Source organism: Monosiga brevicollis, genomic scaffold (assembly GCF_000002865.3).
Source record: "Monosiga brevicollis MX1 MONBRscaffold_2 genomic scaffold, whole genome shotgun sequence".
In the NCBI taxonomy this organism is placed as follows: Eukaryota; class Choanoflagellata; order Craspedida; family Salpingoecidae; genus Monosiga; species Monosiga brevicollis.
In genome coordinates this window covers 183,159-206,051 of record NW_001865039.1, presented here as the reverse complement: position 1 = coordinate 206,051, position 22,893 = coordinate 183,159, and the positions used below count along the sequence as shown (strand labels likewise).

At 55.6% G+C, this 22,893-nt stretch overlaps 5 protein-coding genes across 5 annotated transcripts; 2 read left to right on the top strand and 3 right to left on the bottom strand.

Annotated features, from left to right (window-relative positions):
- Positions 1–1,433: 1,433 nt before the first annotated feature.
- On the bottom strand, positions 1,434–2,727 carry MONBRDRAFT_21844 (uncharacterized protein; the record flags this gene model as incomplete). Its single annotated transcript, XM_001742005.1, has 5 exons — positions 1,434–1,610; positions 1,759–1,869; positions 1,931–1,970; positions 2,232–2,369; positions 2,471–2,727. 5 exons carry the CDS (start codon positions 2,725–2,727, stop codon positions 1,434–1,436), a joined length of 723 nt encoding a protein of 240 aa, XP_001742057.1.
- Positions 2,728–3,090: 363 nt separating this feature from the next.
- Positions 3,091–3,698, top strand: MONBRDRAFT_21843 (uncharacterized protein; the record flags this gene model as incomplete). Its single annotated transcript, XM_001742459.1, has 2 exons — positions 3,091–3,625; positions 3,655–3,698. The coding sequence occupies 2 exons, from the start codon at positions 3,091–3,093 to the stop codon at positions 3,696–3,698; spliced, it is 579 nt and encodes a 192-aa protein (XP_001742511.1).
- A 700-nt stretch (positions 3,699–4,398) lies between these two features.
- On the bottom strand, positions 4,399–14,129 carry MONBRDRAFT_30718 (uncharacterized protein; the record flags this gene model as incomplete). Its single annotated transcript, XM_001742004.1, has 24 exons — positions 4,399–6,186; positions 6,320–6,469; positions 6,587–6,961; positions 7,081–7,152; positions 7,259–8,921; positions 9,180–9,245; positions 9,326–9,410; positions 9,488–9,568; positions 9,688–9,769; positions 9,862–10,136; positions 10,435–10,548; positions 10,640–10,759; positions 11,209–11,371; positions 11,471–11,512; positions 11,596–11,718; positions 11,847–11,993; positions 12,205–12,334; positions 12,451–12,819; positions 12,916–13,022; positions 13,106–13,201; positions 13,297–13,395; positions 13,500–13,616; positions 13,792–13,938; positions 14,034–14,129. The coding sequence occupies 24 exons, from the start codon at positions 14,127–14,129 to the stop codon at positions 4,756–4,758; spliced, it is 6,150 nt and encodes a 2,049-aa protein (XP_001742056.1). The 3' UTR covers positions 4,399–4,755.
- A 798-nt stretch (positions 14,130–14,927) lies between these two features.
- Positions 14,928–15,456, top strand: MONBRDRAFT_13726 (uncharacterized protein; the record flags this gene model as incomplete). Its single annotated transcript, XM_001742458.1, has 3 exons — positions 14,928–14,988; positions 15,119–15,230; positions 15,348–15,456. The coding sequence occupies 3 exons, from the start codon at positions 14,928–14,930 to the stop codon at positions 15,454–15,456; spliced, it is 282 nt and encodes a 93-aa protein (XP_001742510.1).
- A 5,416-nt stretch (positions 15,457–20,872) lies between these two features.
- Positions 20,873–22,401, bottom strand: MONBRDRAFT_30717 (uncharacterized protein; the record flags this gene model as incomplete). The annotated part of the gene is made up of 7 exons (XM_001742003.1): positions 22,174–22,401; positions 21,975–22,067; positions 21,802–21,891; positions 21,583–21,668; positions 21,424–21,499; positions 21,174–21,331; positions 20,873–21,062 (listed from the first exon to the last, which is right to left on the bottom strand). Exons 1-7 carry the CDS (start codon positions 22,306–22,308, stop codon positions 20,873–20,875), a joined length of 828 nt encoding a protein of 275 aa, XP_001742055.1. The 5' UTR covers positions 22,309–22,401.
- Between the last annotated feature and the right edge of the window lie 492 nt (positions 22,402–22,893).

The following is a 22,893-nucleotide window of genomic DNA, read 5'->3' as shown; positions in this document are numbered from 1 at the left end:
CACTTTCAGACGGCATGTCGCCTCTCTGTTCTGCTCTACCTGCTGCCTCGCGCTGCTCAAGCTTACCCATTCCCTGTTTCGTACTATTGCGCAGTACTTGGAGCATATTGAGTGTCCTCACACGGCCTTGCAGTGGTGTGTTATCCGCCTGGGCGACCCGAGCAAACTTAAAGGCCCATCATCCAGACTTCAAAAGCCTTTAGGTGTAATCTCCCTGGCGCGAGCTCACGGCAGGCTCTTGTTGACGGCTATCAGGCAAAGTTCGCCGGAGGATCGCTTTCGCCTGGTTGACTGGCTGTTGGGCTACGCCATCTCCCTCGAATATCACGACAAGAGTGAGAATCCGATTGCTACAGCTCTTTTCATCACTGTGCTTTCAACAGTCTATGCTCACATCCGCGCTCCTTGTCCTGAGCAGAGGATACATATAATGGCGTTGGCGGCAAGGCTGCCCAAGCCGCCGACGTTGTGGCGGCCATCGACTGTAAGTAGCTGCTCGCGTCACCAGATCCTGGTGCTACATCAGTGCCCACAAGCCTTGCCACTTGATGACCCTGGCTCTGATTGTCATCGCTTCTTCTTCCTCACTATGGCTTGTATGGCTTTGGGACAGTGGGTACTCCGGAAACACACACACGCCTGCGCCAGCTGGCCGATCTCCTACACCTGCCCGCCATGGATGACGTGAATCTACTCTGGCGGGTGCGCCTTGCCCCTTTTTGCCTTGTACGTACACATGTGTGTCTGGTGGCTACTCACATGCTGCATTTCCATCAGGCGGTTGCCAAGACAATTCGTGATCGCTTCCAGCCGTCCGTCGTCACGGAAGCCCGCACCCTGCGCGCTCAAGGCCTACAGACGGAGGCCCGTAGCCTCGAGAGTATTCCTCTTGGCTTCTCTACACATGGTTCGGCATGGCCTTGCTTGATCATGCGAATTGCTGCCTTTTGTTTGCAAATGTACAAGCATCTTCGGTGGCCCTCACTTTTTTTTTTTTTTTTTTTTTTTTTTTTTTCTGTCTTGGCTGTGCCTTTGCGTGCGCTTGTCTCGATTCCGTGGTTACCGAGAGTAGATCCTGCGGTAGACAAGGCGGCCAGTGTGCTGCGGTTGTTGCATCTGGCAGAACTCCGTGGCCTGCAGGTAAGCCCTGGCTTACGGGGCGATGCACGATCGGCAAAGCCATTTTGCTTCCTTCTCCTTTCCCTGTTTCTTGCCAACCTGATGCTGGCAACGTGCAACTCATTTGCCATGCAGACCCAAGTCAATGAGCTGATTGTAGCAGTACAGAACATTACGGCTGATCCCAAAACAGATTCACGGCTTGGCAAAGTGGGCCGGTAAATGGACGAATGCCGAGCATTGTTCCAGCGGCATGCGAGCGAAGCACGCGCCCTGGTCTATTGACGGGGTCGGTAGAAATCTTCTCGTGCAATTCAAGTGTTTGGATCAACTTCCTCTGTTGTGTCAGCGTTTGAAGAAGCTTGTTTTGAGTCCTCGGCCTTTGCCGCCATAATAACATCTGCGTCAATAATGTGCGACCAACCACGCCGTAACTTGTCCACTTCTGCAGCATCGGCATCTTGGGCCACGCACTGCCATAACTGCTTGGCCTGTCGTGGAGTGCAAGCGCCAGATTAGTTGATATTACAAAAATTAAAAATTAAAAAAAAAGTGGCACCTCAAATAAAGGGCGCCCAGTCAAAAGCGTGTGCCAACTGCTGTACACTGGCGGCGAGGCGACGCATAGCAAGCACTCACCACATCACAGTCATCGGGAGTGAAGAACTCGGTTGCGAGGGCAAAGCGAGGAGCCTTGCCGCAGGCGCGGAGGAGGAGCGAGACAGCCTCGCGATCTGTGCTCTGGTAATTCTGCAGCCAAATCATTGGCATGAGTCTTGCCAGGCGATTGAAGTTGGAAGGTTTGGCTTACCTCATGCAGTGCGGTCAGAACCTGGGCTAGGATGGCGAGGCTAAGGAGACCGGTATGAGTCAAAGGGTCAGCAATGGCACGGAATCAACCAAGTCTCAAAGATGGCGGTTGGGACAGAGAACATACTCAAGGTCTGCTTTGAAGAGTTTCAAAAGTTGTTGGCCACCTGTGAGCAGCAGCAGGCTAGCCAGCCAGTCCGATACAAACCCGCCGTGTGCAACGAGGTGAGTAATTGGACAAACGCGTGAGGCGTGTGTGCCACAGGGAGGAGCCAAGAATGAGCCAAGAGGACATGAGGCACCTGTAGCGCTGGGGTCCATTCCGGGATCGCCATCGCCGCACAAAGTCTTGTGGGGTGGCAGGAACAGTGGTGTTGTCCAGGTCGGGTGAGCTCGCGGGGTCGGCGCCAACGAGTTTCCGCCGATGCCGCTCTTGCTGCCTGTGCATGCAAGCGAGTCAATGCAACGACGATGCCCCACCGGTGGTGAGTTGAATGAGCAAGAGTGTGCATGCTGGGACGACGTGTTCATTGTATCGCACCGGCCCGAGGTGGTCCAACTGGATCGCTTCAGGTCCAGCTGAGTGATGTCTTCGGTCAGGGGTTTGATGTGTGAGGCCTTGACAATATCCTCAAATTCCTCGTACGTGGCCACCTTTTGTGCCATGGCGCGAAATTTCGCGTCATTCTCACGCCAATAGCGTTCTTCCTTCTCCACCGATCGTTGCAGAGACTGCTCCAGCCGATCAAAGTTGATGGCGGCCCCTGTTAACGAGGCTGCCTGCCGTTCCGCCGCCATGTTCCAAGTGTGTGTGTGTGTTGTGTGTGTGTGTGTTGTCGTTGTTAAGTTGAAATGTGTATTCTAAAATATTGCTCTCCAAAGTGAATTTGAAAGCAGCAGAGTCCGAGCTCCTGGGACCGATTGGGCGGTGGTGGTCTTTGGCGGTGATTTCCTGATTGGATCTTGTGTACTCGCGGTGGAGGTGTATGGGTTGGGGGGTTTTGGTTTTTTGGGTTTGTTTTTTAGCCCTGTCTGGTTTGAGACCGCGTGCACGCGTTGGGGGTTCATTTTGCTGCCAATAGCGTGCGGTGAGTTAGAAGCGCCAGAAGCGCCAGAAGCATAACGCAGGCGCCCTTGTCCTGTGCGGTCACAGCCCGAAACATGGGTGCTCACGGTGCCTTGGCCCCAGCGCTGCTCGCGGTGCTGACAGTGCTTCTCCTGCACTTGGCCGTTCCCGTGCGCACCGCGCCTACGATCTTGGTGCAGAAAAAGGCCAACCAGTCGACGCTGTTGGACGGCTGTCGCAATGCGCCCGTCTGGACCTCATGCATGCGGGCTTTCTGCGATGTATCTGAGATTGACATGAACTACAACCGCCCCTCCATCAGCCAACAGATTGCCACGGCGAAGCGGCTGATTCGGGAGGGCCGATCCATCCTCACGTTTGGTTACAAGCCCCAGACGGTGCACGTCTTCAGCCAGGTCCTGGCCGGCATTCACGATGAGCCTGGCTTCAAGGGCGCTATTCTGGTGTGCACGGGTGAGGCACCCGAGCCCAAACTCGGCAAGGTGCTGCCTGACCCCAAGGTTCTCAGCGTTTGGGCCTCGCACATTGACCAAGCCCCTCACCCCAAGCTCAAGCCCATCCCCCTTGGCTTCAACTTTCACAGCGCCATGACCAAGAGATCGTATGAGGGTCATGACTCCATGCACTGGATCGAACAGTGGGAGGCTCTCAGCAAGGCCGTGTCGCGGCCCGTAACGCATAACAAACTGATCTACGTCTGCTTTCGCAAAACCCACAACAGTCGCATCAACGCGCGCAACGTTCTGGATGCCATGGTCGAGGGCGTTCAGGTGCGCCACTGCAGCGAGAACACGCCTCGCGCCGAGTTTTGGCAGCAGCAGCGCGAGTCCTTGTACGTCGCTTCACCCCGTGGATTTGGAGCTGATGCTCACCGCAACTGGGAGGCCATGTACCTGGAGGTGCCCATCATTGGCCAGCGCACCGGCGTCATGGATGCCTTGTTTGAGGATTTGCCGGCCTACATGGTGGACAAGTGGGAAGATCTCAAATATGAGGAGGCGCTGGCCGCCCACGCTGATCTCCTTGCCCGAGGATTTCATCGAGAACGCCTCTACAGCTGGTACTGGCAAGACCTGATTGAAAAGGAACGCGCAGAGCTGCTCAAGACCGTTTAAGTAGCAACCCGTTTGAACGTGCAGGCACTTCCCAGCCTTTCGGGGGCGAATGGGGAGTCGGCCTCATGGTGCACCAAGGCTTTGACAAATGATGCACGGTGGCGCTCTCCCCCATTCCCCTACACCCTCGGCCTTTGGCATGCACGTCTTTTTTTTTTATTTTTCTGCTTTTTTCTCTGGCGCAAAGATGGCGTCAAGATAGATTCATGCACTAGAGGTATTGAAAAGCTGCGTCGAAAAGAAATCAAATCGAACCAGTGTCAACATATTCGTGCATCCACCCAAGCGTGTGTCTTTCGTCTTTGCGCCATGGCCATTCGTTGGTCGATTGATGAGAGGAGGAGGGAAAACGCAAGCATGTAACTTGAGGTTCTCGGCGACAAGACACTCACAGATTGACTAGAAAAAAAAACCCCCTTCCAACCCCGAATTTCACTGAGCGACCGATTTGGGCTCTGCCCAGCACTCGAACCCAAACAACCTGGTGACAAGAGATGCGCATACATCCGACTACACGACGACATGTACAGAGACAACAGCGAGATCAGGTTGCTAGACACGAAGGAAAAGGTCAATGATTAACATGCACCCCACGCCCGAGAAAAGGGCAAACAGAGGAGGGGCCTACTCCAGACCCAAGCGTGCAAACGGATGGTTGTTGGCCCGGCACAGAGCACACTTCCAGTAGAGGTGGGGATGCTCGTTGCTCGAGCCGTGACGATTGGCAATGCCGCTTTCACGATACTGATGATAGCGCACCCGCGCCAAGCATGCCTTGCGAACGTCCAGGTAGTCATACTCTCCTAGGCGCTTGCGTAGCTGTTCATCAGCAGTGCCCGAGGGAAAGTTCGGGTTGCCTCGATCAAAGACGGCCGCATCACGATACATGCCGGTGAGAACCAGGCGTACTTTGGCGGTCAGCGCACGGGGCTGGGTGCGATCGCTGAGGAGCAATGCCCAGAGCTCACGGTAGGCCTGATCACGACCCGAGCATAGGGTTACCAGCAAGCCTAAAAATATATCCATATCCTCCGCTCGCAGCATGTGCCCCAAAACGGCCGGCACACAGGCCTGTCGACACCGCTGCTCGAGGTTGGCTTCCTCGCGCTCGTTGAGCCGTGAAAGCTGATCGTCAATCACCCGCTGGGCGTAGTCGACAGCGTCCACATCCCTGTAGCCCTCGCGAGCCACAGCTGCTCGGGCCGACTTGTTGGTATGTACTTGAAGGATTCCAAGGGCCAAGCCTCGCAACTGGTGGGCCGTGACCGGCACGGTGCCCGACCAGAGCTGCAACTCGTCGCGCAAGGTTGATTCACGGGCCAAGTTCTCCAGCGCTGCGCGAACACGCACCGCCTGCACCTCCAGCTGGCTCACGCCCGAGGCTTGGTTGCCATCACCAGCGTCATCGTCGTCGTCATCACCCAGAAGCGCGGCCACATTCTTGAAGGCAAGAATGTCGGCCGGTTGGGGGTATTGATGGGCGCGACCGCGACGTAGAATGCGCGCGAGGGCCTCCAGCTTGACGTCTGAAAAGCAATCACGCTGCGCGAGCAGCTCCTGCATCTCCTCGCTGCCGAGGCTCGCCCGGGCCAGCGCTTGGTTCTCTGCCCACCAGGCCTCGACGCGAGCACGCGCCGCATCGGTCTTTTGCTGGATGTTGGGCCCCGGCACCGCGTTGTAGCAGCTCTGTGCAACCACCGTCAGCGCGCGGCGTGTGGCGTTGTCTAGGGTCATGGGAACAAGGGGATGCGCCTCCACCTCAGCGTTGAAACCCGTCTGGTCCAATCGATAAGTGGCTGCACACGCATCAGAACTGCTTGACGTGTCATCTCCAGCCTGGCGCCCAGCCTCGCTGAAGGCCTGGTCCCCTGCCATTTGGCCGTCGCCATGGTTATCACCGTCCGCCTGATCGTCGTCGTCGTCATGAGCTGAGGTCTGGCTCATCAGGGTCACCAGCTGCGCGACGGCATCATCCTCTGTCGACAAGAAATGTTGATCCTTATGGCCCAGCACCAAGCGTGCAGCCATGTCTGTCAGGGTACCCGGACCCGCCGCCTAGCAAGCCGCACCAGACCACATGGAGCATGAGTTGGTACAAGGGACCGGTTGACCAGAGAAGGAACATAGCTGGAACAGCACACAGGCAGGGCAAAGCAGCAGAAATGGCTCTGGAGTGGACGTGGTGTACCTCGTAGGCGGCGTGGAGGCCTCGGCGTAGGAGCTCGAGACCCATCTTTTGCGAGAAATGATTTGCCTCGAGATGCTCGCGCTCGTCCGCGTCCAAGATCAAGTAAGCACCCAACAGCGTCATCGGGTTGGTAACGTGGTGCTTCAAACGCTGTGCATGTACATGTCCGATGGTGGGTGAAACATTCAGAAGCCGTGAGCGTGCGAGCGTGTCAGTTTCGGGCGCATGGAGCAAACAAGGGGTCGGCTTTGGGGTGCTAAAACGTACGTGCTCAGGTTGTGTACAAAAAAGACTGAGCTTCTCGCGCAGAGTGGCCAGCGTGCCAAAGTCCTCAGCCAAGGCGCGGCAGGTGCGCCGAAAAGAAACAAAGAGCTCGGCGCCGCGCTGCACCGGTTGCGTGCAAAGACGCACCAGCATGGTGGCCAGTACAACCAAGGGCACGTCCAGCTGATACTCGTGAAAAGCCAAGGGGTCCAAGCAGCAAAAGTAGCCCAGTGACGGCTTGAGGAGGAGCTTGGCCCGCTCCCAGTGCAGCGGATGGATGTAGAGGGGCAGCCACGCATTGATGGGCTCGCGAGCTGCGCCAACCGTCATGGCGGCCGGCGTGCTCAAACGCATCTCAAAGCCGCCGTGTGCCGCCAGCTAAGCAAGAGGCAAGGCCGATGAGCAAAAGGCAAAAGGCAAGCTGAGGTTTGGCGGACCGTCTGCGCAGGAACCAAAGCATAGAACCAAAGTGCAGCCGAAAGGTAGGTCGGACAAACCTGGTCAGCGATGGAGAGTTTGTACTTGAGCGCATCAAGCATGGACTCGCGAGACAAAAACGTGAGGCTGATCTACAAAAAGGTGTTTTTTTTCGGGTTGCACGCAAGCCGCAAGGGGCGTGAGGCGTAAGCTGTGCTCAGAGCGGTGGTCCAGAACGGCGATAGGGGGGCTACAAACCTCATCCACGTGAACCAGCGACGGCGCATCGATCATGGCCTCCGGACGGCGAATGGACAAGCCAAACCCCAGGACATTATCCGCGGTGTCGTTTAAAATCTCACTCAGGGTGGCCTGGCTCATGAGGCAGCTAAAGTACTTGTCCATGGCCGGGTCCAAATCCAATTTGGCGGGCAGACGCACATACAGCTGCTGCAATTGAGCCGTCAAGTCTTGTTCGCTACTATTGTCAGCCACACGACGAGCCAGGACGCGTTGACGCCGAGCCTTGAGCTTGCCCGCAAAGCGCAGGTTGGACATTTGCGACAAGACCTCGTCCGAGTTGGCAGCACGCGCCGCAGACATGATCAGTTGATGCAGCTCATCCAAGCGACTCTGCACCTCCATGCGGCGCGTCAGGAGCTCCGCGCGGTGAACGCGACCCAAGTCGTGGCGTGAATACACGCGGCCGCAAACGTTGAGCTTGTGTTGAAGGGCCTCGACGTCGCGCCGCTGGTCTAGTTCCAAGGCTTGACCCTTGATGGAACACAGGCGGTCAATCTCTGCGTCCACCTGGTCCAGGAGGATATCGTAGTAGAGGCGCTCTGCTTCGGTCAGTGTGTGAATGGTGGCCTCTGCAGACAGCCGCAGCGGCTGGCCCGCCCCGTCATCGAGCCCGTCCGGCAGGATCACATCCACGGGATGAGACATGGCCTCCCAGCCCGCATCAGATCCCTCACGCTTCGGCTCATAGGCCCAGCATGAGAAGCCGTAAAGGCTGTCGTTGCCGTCGTTGTCGTCCGCGGTCTCCCTGCCATCGTGCTTTGCTTGTGCACGCGGCTCCTGGTTGGATCCGCTTGCTTCTGCTTGCTCTTGCTGAATCGCTGAGACGGTGAGGCCAGACAGGCCCAGCGGCTGGCAATCAATGGAGATGCGCTTCTCAAAGCGTGAAGCAAAGCCCGCCGAGTCCAGGATGAGCGTCATCATCTCTTGCAGGATCGTCGGTCCATCGCTGCCCTTGGCATACAGGTAGGCGCCCTCTTGCTGCCCCATGACGCGGAGCGTCTCGAGCAGCTGATGAACCCGGGTAACACCAAAGGCGACCACGTCCACAACGCATGCACGCACATTGAGCGCGTTCAGCGCTTCTCGCAGCTCGATCATGGCTAGATCGTACGAGTCGCGCGTGTTCTCACCGTCCGTCATGAAGCAGATGCGCACGCTGTCTTGGGCTTGGGGCTTGAGCTGCTCCAAAAGGCGGATCATACCATGAAAGGCTGACATGAAAGAGGTGAGACCCATGCCACGGAGCTCCATATCCTCCAGCCGGGCATCCGGGTACAGACTGGCCGTGCTGTTGTAGGACACGACGTGCACGCGGGCGTTGCCCTCCAGGCGCTTCGGCAACTCGTGCAGCACGGTGTTGATCTCCCTGATCGGGCGACCTGCCATGGAACCGGAAGTATCCAGCACCAGGATGTAGTGCACGGTCCCTTCCGGCAATTTTGGATCGACCGGGCCAGCAGCGAGATGCAGTTGCCCGCGCACCTGCACTCGGCGCTTGAGCAAGGGATGGCGCAAGATGGTGGCCGTCAGCCGCGCCTGCGGCTTTCCGGCCGTGCCGACCGCCATGGTGACGCCGGTAAAATCGGAGAGGGGTTGGACCCAATCAATGTCAAGCCAGCTTTTAGCTGTACGAGAAGGAGAAAAATGAAAGCTGCACCCAGGCAGCCTCGATCGCATCGATCGCATGGATGGCTTGACTGCGCCAGTGGGTGTGAGGACGATCCATCGTGCGTGTGTGGGATGAGAGAGAGCGCAAACTCAGAAAAGACCGTGACATCGCTATTTTGGGACGATGCCGTTATTTATAGAGTATTCGATTTCCAAGTTTGGCCTCAAAGGTGACATTGCAGTCACCACTACGCACACGCCTCCCTACTCGACCGGCTCCTCCTCTTGGTCGCGCTCCACACTCACGTACTTGAGCGCATCGGTGGGACCGTATCTAGACAAACAAAACAGCGTAACAACAAGTGAAATTGAAAACCCCCCACGTGTGGTGCGATCCTTGCTTGAGCCACGTACCGATAATTGAAAAAGAGCTCACGGCCGGCTGGAATGTCACGCTCGGCAAAGATACCAATGCGGTGCTCGCCCGCAACCATCATCACTAAAAACGCGCGAACACATGTCAACTGGATGAAACATTCAAAGCAGCCAACGAGGCTGCTGCATGGCTGCACGTACCACGCGCACAGCAATTCGGGTCATTGGCGTGGTTGGCGAAGCGAATCTTGTTGCCCTTGCGCGTGGCATCCACCACGTACTCTGACCGCATGGGTGTCCATCATCATTCGGCCCGACCGACAACAAAACGTGAGGCCTTCTTCAGGGTACAAGGGTACAAGGGTCTTGGCCGAAATCACACAAATGAACAAGCCACCTACCTTGGTTCAAGTTGAAGAGAAATGAGCACTTTAGTTGATCGTAGACCTTGCCGCGACGGTCGGCTTCCTCTTGCGAAATGATCTACACAGAGAGACAATGTAGAATGAAAAGGATGAAAGTATATACTGCACTCAACAAAGCTGTGCGCTTGGGCAGCCCCAAAAGGCACACACACACACACACACACACACACACACACACACACACACACACACACACACACACACACACACACACACACACACACACACACACACACACACACACACACACACACACACACACACACACACACACACACACACACACACACACACACACACACACACACACACACACACACACACACACACACACAGCATGCAGCATGCAGCCCAACGCACCTCGCCTCGGTACTCGCTGATGAAACCGCCCTTGGCGATAGAGTTTTTTGCAAACACGCCCCATCCTGCAACATCGGATGGGCCCAACAACAAGTGCTAACCCAAAAAACACATCATATTTCGCGCAAAGAAAATGAAGTAGGATCATTATGAGCCAAGACGCATCGCATCACGAGCGCGGTGCAACGACATTGTGCGCGCGACACAGCATGCGGTAGGCATGACCCACCTCGTGCTGCCCACGCTGAATGGCCACGTTCAAGCAGCTCGAGTGGGTTTCGCATCCTGCCCCACAACTCTAAATCACGGCCCCGAGGTGAGTCGGATGAATCAAGTCCAAGCTTCTCGACTGCACCGTCGGACCGAGCAGACGCACTGTGCAGAGGTCAGGATCACACTCCCGATCGGCGCATTTGCATGCGCAGCGATTCGTCATGCAGTCGCCGCGGCAGGAACAGCCGGGCCATCGTCGAGGACCTGTCGGCAAGCACATGCAGCCCGTCAACAGCACGGGCAAAATCTAGAGCAAGGGCTTTGAGCAGAGGTCAGCCCATCGGGCGGAACGTACAAGAGGCATCACATTGACAGTACTTTTCACAAAAGTTCTGGCTCTGCACACATGGACAGTCCTGGTCGCAGGGTCGCCCTGGGTGGTAGCATGGTGTATAGTGCTGGGGTGTCCCAGTACCTACGTGCACAACAACAACAACAACAACCCAAAAAAAAAGGTTACGTGGTGCTGATGCACACTGAATCCTCACTCGACCTCCGACGTAACGGCCTGGGAGACTGCGTTGGTTGTACAAAGCAAGACTTGCCCTTGGCCTGCGACCCCAACTTGCGCAGAGCCTTGGAGGTTCGATTGCTACAGGCAGCACGCAACCAAAACCATTGCAAACATGCTCATGAGTTATACTGCGGGGGGCGTCAACAGCACTCTCACCAAAAAAAAGTGCAAGTCGGTCCCTCACTGCCCGAAGCAAACGAGCTTGCCTCAGCTTTGAGTTTTTGGCTTGCTTCCGCCGCACGGCCACGGGCCCTGCCAAGCACATTGTGATCGATATGTGAAGACGAGCCATACATGCATAGAAAGGTAAAGCCGGAGTGTCGAGGATGCGGGGTCCTTTGTCATTGTACCTGCTTCGGTACCATAATTGGCAGGCAGCGCCGTACTGGCATCTTTGTGGGCGGCTAGTAAAAAGACCTGTGCGCAAGTCTTTCCGCCTCCAATATAGCGACTCAGCTCGCAATAGTCATAACCGTATATCGACTGCCCAACCTCGAACAAACTCATGTCTCTCTACGCAAAATCCATCCACCACGCCCCATGTGCCATCAGCACCGATTTTTGGGAGTAACACCAATGCGCAAAATAAGACGGCTATCCCAAAGTTCCTACCTGCGTCCATGCTTGGCTCTTGGGCTGAAGCAAGGTCAAAATCTAAAAGAAAAGGCGAAAAGCGTCGTCAGCGAATGTCCCATCAGAAACCTCTGCCTCACCAGCCAGCTACTCCATCTACAGACCTGCTCAAGGATTGGGGCCAGCTCCTTCCCCAAGCTCGCCGGGTTCTGTAAGACTTTGCTCTCGCGCTGAAGCAGAGCTCGCAACTTGTCGAGTGTAGATGCCTGGCAGTTGTCAATATTGAGCTACCGATGAGATAACGGTCGACGCTGGTTCGAGTCAGCCATCAAGATAACGCTTGAGGACGGGCAGACCTTTCAAGGCCCCCGTCCCGCGTTCCTTTTCATTGCTGTTCGGAAAAAAAACCCCTTACCGAGGTATTGGACTTGGTCCGCTTCGCTGGTGGTGAGCCCGGCTCTCTACACTCTTTTCTTTCTAGGCATGCATGTGCCAGAGCGTCCTCGGCCAAGCCATGAAGGTCCGGCGCCGCCTCCTGCAGCAGTTTGCCGCGGATACGCGCCTGCAAGAGCGTTAGCGGGCAACGCTGGCCACAATCATGACACAAATATGCCTGTGGAGTTGAAGATGACGGTAGCATGCCATGATCAGCGTCCCACGGCCCATCAAAAAGGTTCATGGGCACCTGATCAAGGTGCCCATCGGAAAACTCGGAGGGCCACAGCACCATGATTGTCACATTCAAAAAAAGCCGATCGGCGATCCCAGCTAACCTGGCAACAGCCACATTCGAACCCATCAGCAATTTGCTGTCGCTGGCAAGCTCGACATTGCTTGAGACTCTCCATGAAACTAGACGTTGCTTTGGAGGGGACATGGACCGCCTTCATTTCTGAACCAAAACTGTATGGAAACCATTCCCAACCGCAAACGTACGCGAGTAGTGAGTGCAGCACCCCAAGAATTGCAGTAAATAAATTGCAAGCATGAGACGGGTCCAAGTCGATGCGACAACGTACGAGCAGACCGGGGGTGGCCGCCAAGCCGAGGCTTTCTCCAGCACATGGCTTTGCGCTAATTTGTGACAAAAAGCGGTTCTTTCTGCCAGAGCAAGCTGAGCTGGATCATTGTGCTCAGTCAGCGACCGGAAGAAATGCTTGTAGCAATGATCACCACAAGGTTCGCGCCGGCAAGGCGTAGTGGGAGCGTCCGGGCTCAAGCCCGGCTCAAACTCGAGCTCTGTGTCCGTGTGTTGGCGGCAATCATAGGTGTAACAACGCCGGCAAAAGAGATTGCGGTAAGAATCCACCAGCTCCGCTGCCGTGACACTCAGGTTGGGCGTATCTGCATCCGGTGCCATGCCAAACTCGGCGCGCTGGCCCGTGGGTCTAAGAAATCATGGGTCAAATCTCGGTGAGGACGTGTTGAGCTTTGGATGGAACGACAAGCTAGAACAACAAAGGAATCACCGCTGGACGACTCACGAAAGCGCGCAGTTGTCCATGATCTGGAGCACGCGCTCCTTGATTTCCTCGCCCGAGCGCCCAACAAGGTGGCCCAAGACCCGCGCTGCCTTGGCTGAAGGAGGCATCTACGGGCAGATTAGACATTTGAGCCGAGGTGACTCAGTAGAAGGCAGCTCGATCAGTATCAGCCCAGGAGCGCTGGTCCTACCGCAGCTCCATTGCGATGAACGGCGCTCCAATGCTGAAGGGTCGTCATGAGAACATCATTGATCACGGCGGGACAATCCTCCTTGCGCCCATCCACCTAACAGCAAGCGGCAGATGCACCGTTGAAAAGTCATGCCATGGCGTCTGCGAAGCTCAGTGACGGTGGTGCAAGCCAGCAGCAAAGCCACCCACTAGGTTATCATCGTAGGCTTCGTAGAGGGCGTTGAGAAACTGATCGGTCTCCTCGTCACCCACGTAAGGAATGTGGCTGAGGATGCGGTCGTCTTCAATCTACGCAAGGTTAAGAGGTTGTATCGATGAGCGCACCGACGCGTCCTCTGCAAGGCGAGAGCAAGCGGCTAGGGAGGCTCTGGCTCTGCTGCGTTTGCTCGAACCATAAGGTTGCGCCGAATCGGCGTCCAGGCACAGTAGCGCGGCAAGACCGTTTGCTTGGTCATGAGCAGTAGAGGCACGCTATCAGCCTGCCCCGTTAACAAGCTCTGAGCATGGCTCTATCAAGCGGAGCCACCGATCACCCAGCCGTGAGTTTCAGCCATCGGCAGATGAGGCATGAAACAGTTGGTGTTGTGAGACCAGACTCAGAGATCATGGGCCGGATGCCAGAGCCGCAGTCCTTGCTAGGTTTGAGCGGAGCAGCGTGCACGGTCTTTGCCGCCTCCGCCTCACCTCGCGACTGCGGACAGAGCCCGAGAATGACGGGGGCGGGGTCTTGGCGATTTTTAGGTCGACACCGCTGGCGCGCATGCGCAGGCGCTTCCCATAAAGAAGGCGGTCACGTTGGCGCACCAACTCGAGATTGTCTTGCAGCTTGGCCTAGCGTTTCTCAACAGGGTCGGTTGGTCAGAGGATCAACGCGCGCATGGGCGGTGATCCTCATGTGGTCACGAGGCGAGGATGGTCATCCATACCTGCACATGCTGATGATGTTCGGCTGACTTGGTCTTGAGCAGGTCGCGCCCAATTCGAAGCAGATCCTCCAGCGGCTCCTGCTTATTCGAAGACATGATGCTGGCCAGCCAGCTCGGGCCTCCTGGCCTCTATCCTGCCTCGCCCAGCCCCGCGATGAAGACCGCCACCACCCTCCGGCGCCAAAAACACTAAAGTGTGAGAGAGGGAGAGACACAAGGAAGAGACAGACATTCAGGCAAAGACAGAGGCAGAGAACAAGAACGAGTCAGAGTCGAAGTCAGAGATGGCGACAGCGACGGAGAACGAGTCAGTCCGAGAAAGGCGGTAAATCAGAGAAAGAGACCAAGCTCGAGCCAGATCCAGAGGCAGAGAACGAGAGGGAGAACACGCCAGAGACAAAGAAAAAACGGTTACAACACAACAACATCCCATTACAACAGTAGTTGTATTCATATGTTGTAGTTCTTGGGGCTTCTGCAGTCACAACAACAAGAGCAAACGGCGTAAAAATTGGCGCCGAATTCTCTTGATTTTCGCTCCTTTTGGCTGTGCACGCCGACCGATGCGCTCAGAAGGACGAGACGCGGGTCTGCTCTGCTACGCGCCCCTGTTACTCGCCCCTGCGGGCTGACCATCTACTGACGCATCACCACATCACGGTTGGCGGCTCAGGAACAGGGTTGGTCTGGTCGGGTGGTATCGATCTGACAGGCCTCTGGACGATCAGTCGAGCTGCTTTCACGCGCTTCATTCACCGATACCTCCCAGCGACAAAGCAACTGTTGGCAGTGCGCTGAAAGGAGGCAGATTCCAGCAGCTGTGACTCGTGCGTGCTGCTTCAGCCTCGCCATACCGAGCCTACACGACCCAGCTTGACATTGGAACAGAGCACCATGGCCGAACAGGTTGAGCTCGAGGAGATTATCGATGAGGACTATGAGCCCACCAGCGAAGGTGTGTATGATCGGCCCTTTTTTTCTTCACCCTTGCCCTTAGCTATCGTGCGCAAAACATATCTGCCATGTCCTGACATCTGTCTCGTATCTGCATGTTCATCACTGCGGCATCGCATGCATGTGTACAGAGATTCAAGACTACTTTCAGGTGCTAGGCCTAGACTGGGACGAAGACCAGGACCTGCGATGGATCGCCCGTGATGCTCTCAAGGCCCCTCTGCCAGAGAACTGGAAGCCTTGGTCAGCCAAGCGCCTTGTCTGGGCCTCTCTCTTGCCCGTGTGCCTGCCCTTCATCGTCCAGCTACCCGGTAAATTTCAAGCTGACTCATACCCATGTTGCCATGCGCTCGAACTTAGTGAGGACACAGCCAGCAAGGAGATTTACTACTTCAATTTCAAAACGGGCGAATCGCTCTGGGATCACCCCATGGATGGTCACTTTATTGAGGTATATTTGCCATGCTGAATGAGAAGAAGCGACCCAGTCACTATGAGAGAGCAAAAAGTGAAGAGGCAGCAAGGCAACACATGGCCCATCTGCTACCCATCGTTCAGTTTTTTAAAAAAAAAAGGGCGGGGTAACCTCACACTGGCCCGGATAATAGCTGGCCAAGACGGAACGCGAAAAAAAAGCCAAGGCCAAAGGCAAGCCATCAGATGGACGATCCAAATCGTCCCCGAGCCGCCGTGATGCACCCCCACCGGCAGCCACCGCCCAGGGCGCGTACGTCCCAACTCTCGCAAAACTGCCCCGCTCCACTGCAGTTTCCCTCTCACTGTTGTTCACAACTCACCCTCCCACCTGACCCTTGTCAACAAAACATCGTGTGGATACAGAAGCAGCAAACAATTTGGTGGCGGCAAGGTGGTAGACTTCGGTTCGTCTATGCTTCATGCATTCGCTGCCAGCTTTGATCTAAGCCAGCGGTGCCACAGTTCTGTTCACCCCCACTTCTTGCCCTCTTGCTAGCTGACCTCATGTCCTCGGATGATGACGAGGGAGATGATGAACTCTTTAATCGGAGCGACAGTCGACGAAGCTCTGGCCGTGACGATCAGGACCTCGACTTTGACAGCCATGGCGGCCGCGATGACGATGACGACGATGTCGAGGAACCCGTAATGAGGGTGTGTCACACCTGCAATGGCTCTCACCTCTCACCAGCGCCACCTGCATTCCAATCAACCGACCTGCCCAACTTGCCTACTCTCAACAAGTGGCCCAACGCCCTTCTCTCCTGATCAACTGTTGGTGGGGGGATGCTCCCGTTCAATAGGTGCCCCACGTGTCGGGCTCACTGGATGCCGACCTCAATGATGACCTTTCGGTACAGTCTAACATTGGCAGTTTCCTTCGTGCGACACCAAAGGCATGCCCCACTCCGCCAGTACCCGCCTTCACCTCCTGCCGCATTCTTCCTCAGGCGGACTCGCGTGACGCCAACGAGGAGGAAAACCTCAACATTGACCAAGAATTACGTGTTCTCAAAAGTTTGTTTTGCTTTGTATCAGCTCACATACCACATCCTTGCGCTTGGCAACCACGCCTCACGGCCGTGTGCCTGCCATTCACTCGCTGTCTAACAGCGGAACAGCGCCAGCGCCTGGATGAATTGAAGCGGCGCTTGGCAACGGAGGAGCAACAACAGCGGCAAGAACTAACAGACGCACATGCCGCCACTATCGCAAAGCTCAAGCAAGAGCTAGCCGTCAAGCTTGAGGAAGCCCGGCGTCAAGCTGAACAAGACAGCGACGCAGAACTGGCTCGCCTGAAAGAAGTGGTGCGTTTCCATCGAGTCTTGCCTCCACCTGAGCCATGCTGCACGCACTGACGCGTCAGTCGTATTGAATACATGCCCGCGACTGCAGGGCAATCAGCGGCAACAGCTGGATGATGAACTCAAGGCACTTCGCACTGAGCACGAGAAGCAAGCTGCTCTTTTGGATGATGCGCGCCAACAGCTGCGGGCTGACCAGGCCCAACTTGAACAAGACAAGTACGTCGCAACCAGGCCGCGTCGGCCTTCTCAACATGGTTGCTACCATCGCCCTGCTTTTCCAACGTTGACGCGTGGCGCCTGACCTTGTTGCTGATCGTGCAGAACGAAATGGCAGCAGGAAGCCGATGAACTTCGAAAACAACACGAAGACGAGCTCAAATCCACTCGAGAAGACCATGCAAAGGCACTGGCAGATCTCAAGGCAGCCAATGACAAGGAGTTGGCTCTATTGCGCGAGCAGCAAAGTGCCCTGCGGGTATGGCTCTTGACCACTGTCCGTCCCGGAGACATGGCTTTGCATTTTTGCTCACTGTGGGTTGGTCATTGCTTATCCTGGAATCTCAGGAACAAGTTGAGGCATCCAACTCTGATCTCGAAGCCCAGCTCAAGACTCAAAAGGTCGGCTGCCCTTGGTTTTGTTTTGTTTTGCTTTTTGGTTTTTGTTTTTTATTTTGTCCTATTTCCTGTGTTGTGGCTTCATCAAGACGGGGAGATGCGCGCGAAGGTTTGATTGGAGTGACATGGCCCATTCTACCCGTGATTGTGTTCATGATGGATCGTCTTCACACACATAATAGGAAACCTTGTCCAAGGAACACGCACAGCGTATGAGTGAGGAGCGGGACCGCCTCGTGTCGGTGCACGACAAGGCTATGGAGGCGATGCGTAAGCAGCTCTCAGAACTGCACGCCACCGAGCGGACGGAGATCGAAGACGAGATTGCTGCCGGTACGCTGCTGCGTGGGCCAGGAATCAGTTTCGAATCTGGTGCTTTGCCTTGATGAATCGGGCTACTCTCACAGTCTCTACGCCGTCTCTTCCGACAAATAGCCAAAGCCAAGGAGGAGGCTCTCGCGCAACTGGAGACAGAGCTCGAACAAGAGCGCAAGGAACGACGCGCCGCCAGCCAAGCCGAGCAAGAACAGGAATTGGTCACTCTGCGTGAAGAGTTTGAGCAGCGCCGTGCCGAGGAGACACGCCAGCTGGAGCAAGACATTGCCGAGGCCAAGACTCAGCTAGAGTCTGAGCTGAAAACTCTCAAATCCAAGCACACGACAGAGCGAAGTGCTTTGGAGGAGCGTATGGCGACGGAGCTGACACAGCGCGAACAAGAGGTGCGCCTTGCCCATGTTTTGAAGCTTTCATGATTCAACCATGTCTAGAAACTGAACGAGGCGTTGCGTTTTTGATGAGTGCTCACACGATTCGACTCAACTTGTTTGGGACTGCCGGCAATCACCGCAGCTTCGTCAGGAGGGCGAGGCTCGCATCAAGCATCTGCAGAACGAAATTTCGGATATGGAGTCTGCTTGCCTGGAAGATCTGCAGGCAGCCCAGCAGCGTCGACGTGATCTGCAAGCCAATGAGCAGGAAGAGGTACGAAGCATACTCCACCACCAGTTGACATGCACCTGGGCAAGTGACTGCCTGTATGCCTCTGATCTGATGCAACCCTAGCTATCCACTCTGGACGGAGAGTTGGAGGACAAGCGGGAAGAGCTCGAGCGGATCAACAACGAGCTGGATGAGGCGCAACAGGACGTCATCAAGCTGCAGGAACAGCTCGCGGACACACGACAAGAGTGCGAAGAAGCTGCTGCCGAGCTACAGCGTCGACGCGACGAGCTCGCAGCCCCTCCCCCATCAGCTAAACCGGCCCAACCGAGGCAAAGTGTTCCCTCGCCCAAAGACCCCGCTGCCCCCGCACCCGGGGCAGCGGCCGAGGCACCGGCTTCAGCTGCAAACGCTGTGTCTGCACCAAGCGCAGGCACGGGGGCTAGTGTAAAAGCGACCGCCCCTGATGTTCAGAAGTCGGACATGGCTGAAGTTGATGCGCGAATGAGTGCCCTGCTTTCGTCGTTGAATCAGCATCTGAACCAATCCGGCTCTGGGGACAACGCGCCTCGTGCAGCTGTCAGCAGAAGCGCTCAAGCGGATGACACGGCCGCCGACACTTCGGTGCGGGAGGAAGCTCTGCTCGATCGCGCTCGACGTTTTCTTGTTAATCAACAACAAGCCCTGCATGAGCGCAGTGCTGATCTCACCAACCTTCGCTCGACGCTGGCAACGGATCGCCTGGATGAGCTCCCGGCACATGAAATTCTAGGTCGCCTGAAGGTATGTCAGATAAGCCTGCCCTTGCTCTGTGCGTACGTGACACGCCGCCCCTCACCCCAAGCTTCTTTCGTTGGCCATACTTTTTGTTGCCACAGCGCTATGTGGACGTTGAGGAGACCAGCCTGCAAAACCATGAGGCTCTTCTGGATGCGAGTGCGCGACTTTTGGATGCCCAAGCTGAGTTGGGCGCTGGTGCTGCGGCCTCCCTTTCCGCAGCACGGTCCTATCGACCAGATGCCTCCTACATGCCCGCTGTTGGAGGCCCAATCGACCGTGGCATCACCAGCATTTTGGACGAAGTGCGCGCTTCGCGCGAACACCGACAAGCACTGAAGCAACGCCCTCATGGCAACGAAAGCTTGGCCTCGATACCACACCGCACAACTCTGCGCTCTGAGCGAATTGCGGGGTCGTCTTTCATGGCACCTCGCGTCGATCCGACGCTTCGAACGAGCACGCTAATTCCGCCCTCGACCTCTGCGCCCTATCGCCGAGTACTGCCAACACAGCCGTCCCTCTCGGCAAGCACCAACTACAGTCGCAACCTTGTGAACGAACATCGGCTTTGGCTAGATTCATACCGTAACGATGTGTCTCGCATGAACGCAACATCGCGATCATTGCTTCGCACCTCAGCTGCGCCGCTTCAGTTTGGCATCGATCGTCATGGTGACGTCCGGCCCCTCAACTCCACTCAATTGTCTTGAGCGGCCGCTGTGAGTGCTGGCGCTGCCAGGGCGAACTGTCAGCCCACACCAACCCCTCTTTTGCAACCACGTATGCTAGGTTCTGTTGCAATCTAAACATGTTCAGCGCAAGGTTTGCTTGCTAACTAACAGTTGGATCGGATGCGACTGGTTGTTTTCGGTCTTGAGCATGAATTCCAAGATGTAAGAGACCTTGAAGCAGGCATCTATTCTAAAACAAAGTGGCTTGTGGGCCTGTTTATTTCTTTTTCTTTTTCTTTTTTTCTTTTCCACGTTTCGTTGCCTTTTCTCTCTCATTGACATGACACTAAACTTGCTAATCCAGATTGCTGCCGTGAAGCTAGGGCAAACGTTGTCTCCAATGTAAAAAAAACAAGGACACTGGGGAGAGACCTGGCCCTCGCATACTAGCCCAAAGCCACGAGGACTACTGCGCCAAATAGAATCAGCAAACCAGTGCCACCCATGACGCGCGTTGCAAAAGAGGTGCCCTTCCATTCGCCTGCGTTGAACCAATCAATGGCCGCAACATGCCCTGTGAGTGCCTGCGTGTCGTGTCCTGTCTGTGCCCTGCCAGAGTGAACTTTGGTCGGGCTGACCTTGGAACAGGCCAAACACGTTGCTTGCCATGATCATACTGATCATCATGACTGGCCAACCGACAACTAAGGCAACCCCGTAGCACCATGCGAGATTGAGAAAGAGGAGCGAAGGAGCGAGAAAGCAAGGCCCGCTGACGAAATCCATACCTGTGCCCAAGTCACCAATCATCGAGGCGCCCACTGTATAACTATCAAGGCGCAAGGGCAAGTTCATGGCAAGCGTTAGTGTCACAGTCCAGACCATACATGAGCTAGCAGGCCATTTAATGTGGATCATGGCGCTCACATGGTATTCCCACCAAACCAAAGCGCACCACCCAGTGCACTCCGGGCGGCGTTGCGCAGCGGATCGCACTGTGTATTTGCTTGACCAAACTTGTGCCAAGTACCATTCTGCAAAGTTCAGCCGTCAAGCAGGCAGGCGAGGAAGCGTTGAGATGGGACATGAGAGGTGCTCAAAGACTGGCATTTGATGCAATGCCAGGAGCACTGCTTGTGCTGAGTGGTTGGTACACTGACTTTGGTGAGTAGATAGAGACAGTAGAGCACGTTGGGAATGGCTCCTCCGCCCACATCAAGCACCAGGTAGCATTGTCGGCAAAGGTTGCTGAGTTACCGAGATCTTTGGCCTTCTTGCTCACATCGCTGGAATTCAAGACAGCACACGTTGAATCGAGGTCGGGTGAGGCGACTCGACTTGCACCGACTAAGAATCGAGCACACGACGATGACGAGATCTGAAAACGTGAAACGTACTCGCCAAAGGTAATGCCTAAATTCAAGCATGGCGACGCTAGGCCAGAGATGAGACAGATAATCAAGCCACGAGCAAAGGAGGCGTGGCCCGGCTGGTGAGAGATGCTGTCCAAGACGGCAATCTCATCGTTCAGTAGGAGGGGCTTTGTCTCGCCAGCCTATTCAAGAGAGGCGTGCACGGTGAGGGGCACCGTTGCAGTGAGAGGGTTGTCTAGTCCCGGGAGCAGAAACCAAGCGTGCTGGGCCCAACCTTTTGTTCCCGCTCGCGGCGAGCACCCGCTTTGGCTAGCACGACTAGACCGATGATGACCACACCCAGAGCAACCCTATCGTGACAAACGTGCAGCCGCACCAAGTGAGTGATCAAGGCCCCTGATACCCGGTTTCGTCGTCGTGGCTTTGCACTGACCAAGTAAAGATGCCAGTGCGGGAACCGATATCATCCGGATGCAGAATCACCAAGGGCAATGCAGCACCAATGGCTGAGGTCAACCCCTATCAATGTCCGCGAGCGCGCGGGACGCCGTTGGGTTAGGCCAGTCAAACATGCAAGCAGGCAGGCAACCCATTGGGAATGAGGGATGGGTGACGGCCGCCTGTGGGCATGGCAAATAATTTCATCACACACCAAAATGATGGCAAAAGCTAGAGCATGACCCACGGCATCGACTCCGAGGCCGAATAAGACGGAGCCAATGCCCCACAAGCACCCGAGGCCCTATTGCAGTGCGTCCGACGAGCCGGAGTGAGAGGCCTTGGACGGTGCCAGCAGAAAAGAATCCGGGTGGACAAGGTACCAACAATAGCTGCACCAATGGCTTCGGCGGGCGATTCCTGATAAACTTGCGGCAGATCGTCCAGCGCATAAAATGCAAAGATCCAAGGGCAGAGCAGCTGCCACGTCCAGCCACATGGTTGCGGCGGTTGGCGTGAGTTTGGCACAGAGCGAGAGCAAGATCGAGGATGGTTCAGCTTAAAAAGGGCAACAGGCCCACCGTACCATGGCATAAATAGAGTAGATCAACCAGCCGTTCTCCCAAGCCCAGCCCTTGTTGTAGCTCATGGGCGCCGTAAACAAGCCGCTGAGGGTTCCGCCCAGCACCACCACAAGAATCCCGACAATCACATCGCCCATGGCAGCGGTCTGATTCTTGACCTCGACAGAAGCAAGACAAATGCTATCAACAGCTCAAGATCTGGAGCAACCAGATCGCCACCCCCCTTGGCCCAACCCCCCAGACGTGATGGCATCCGCCGGCCGCTGCCACAAAATTTCAAACAACAACAACAACAAAAAATGTACAAAGTATTTTACATCTATCAATTCGAAAGATGTGAAAACACACACACACACACACACACACACACACACACACACACACACGTGAGCAGTTCAGGCACGCTGAAGAGCTGTCAACAAAAAAAAAAAAAAAAAAATTTATTTGTGGCGATTGGATGTAATAGGCAAGGGGGTTTGTGAAAGTTTCGCGTAGGCATGCAGCAACTTATCCTGCCTCGAGGGTGTGAGCGGCGAAAAGAGTAAAGGATAAAAGCGGCACGTCTCCACCTGACGCTCAAATCTCTTTTCTTCACTTATTCAATTGGGAGAAAAAAAAGAGCCGGGTCAAGGAGACACCGTGTGCACACGCAAGGAAATTTCCATCACACGACAACGGATGAAAACAGTATTCCCGAGCGTCCTGACTGCGCTCGGTACAAA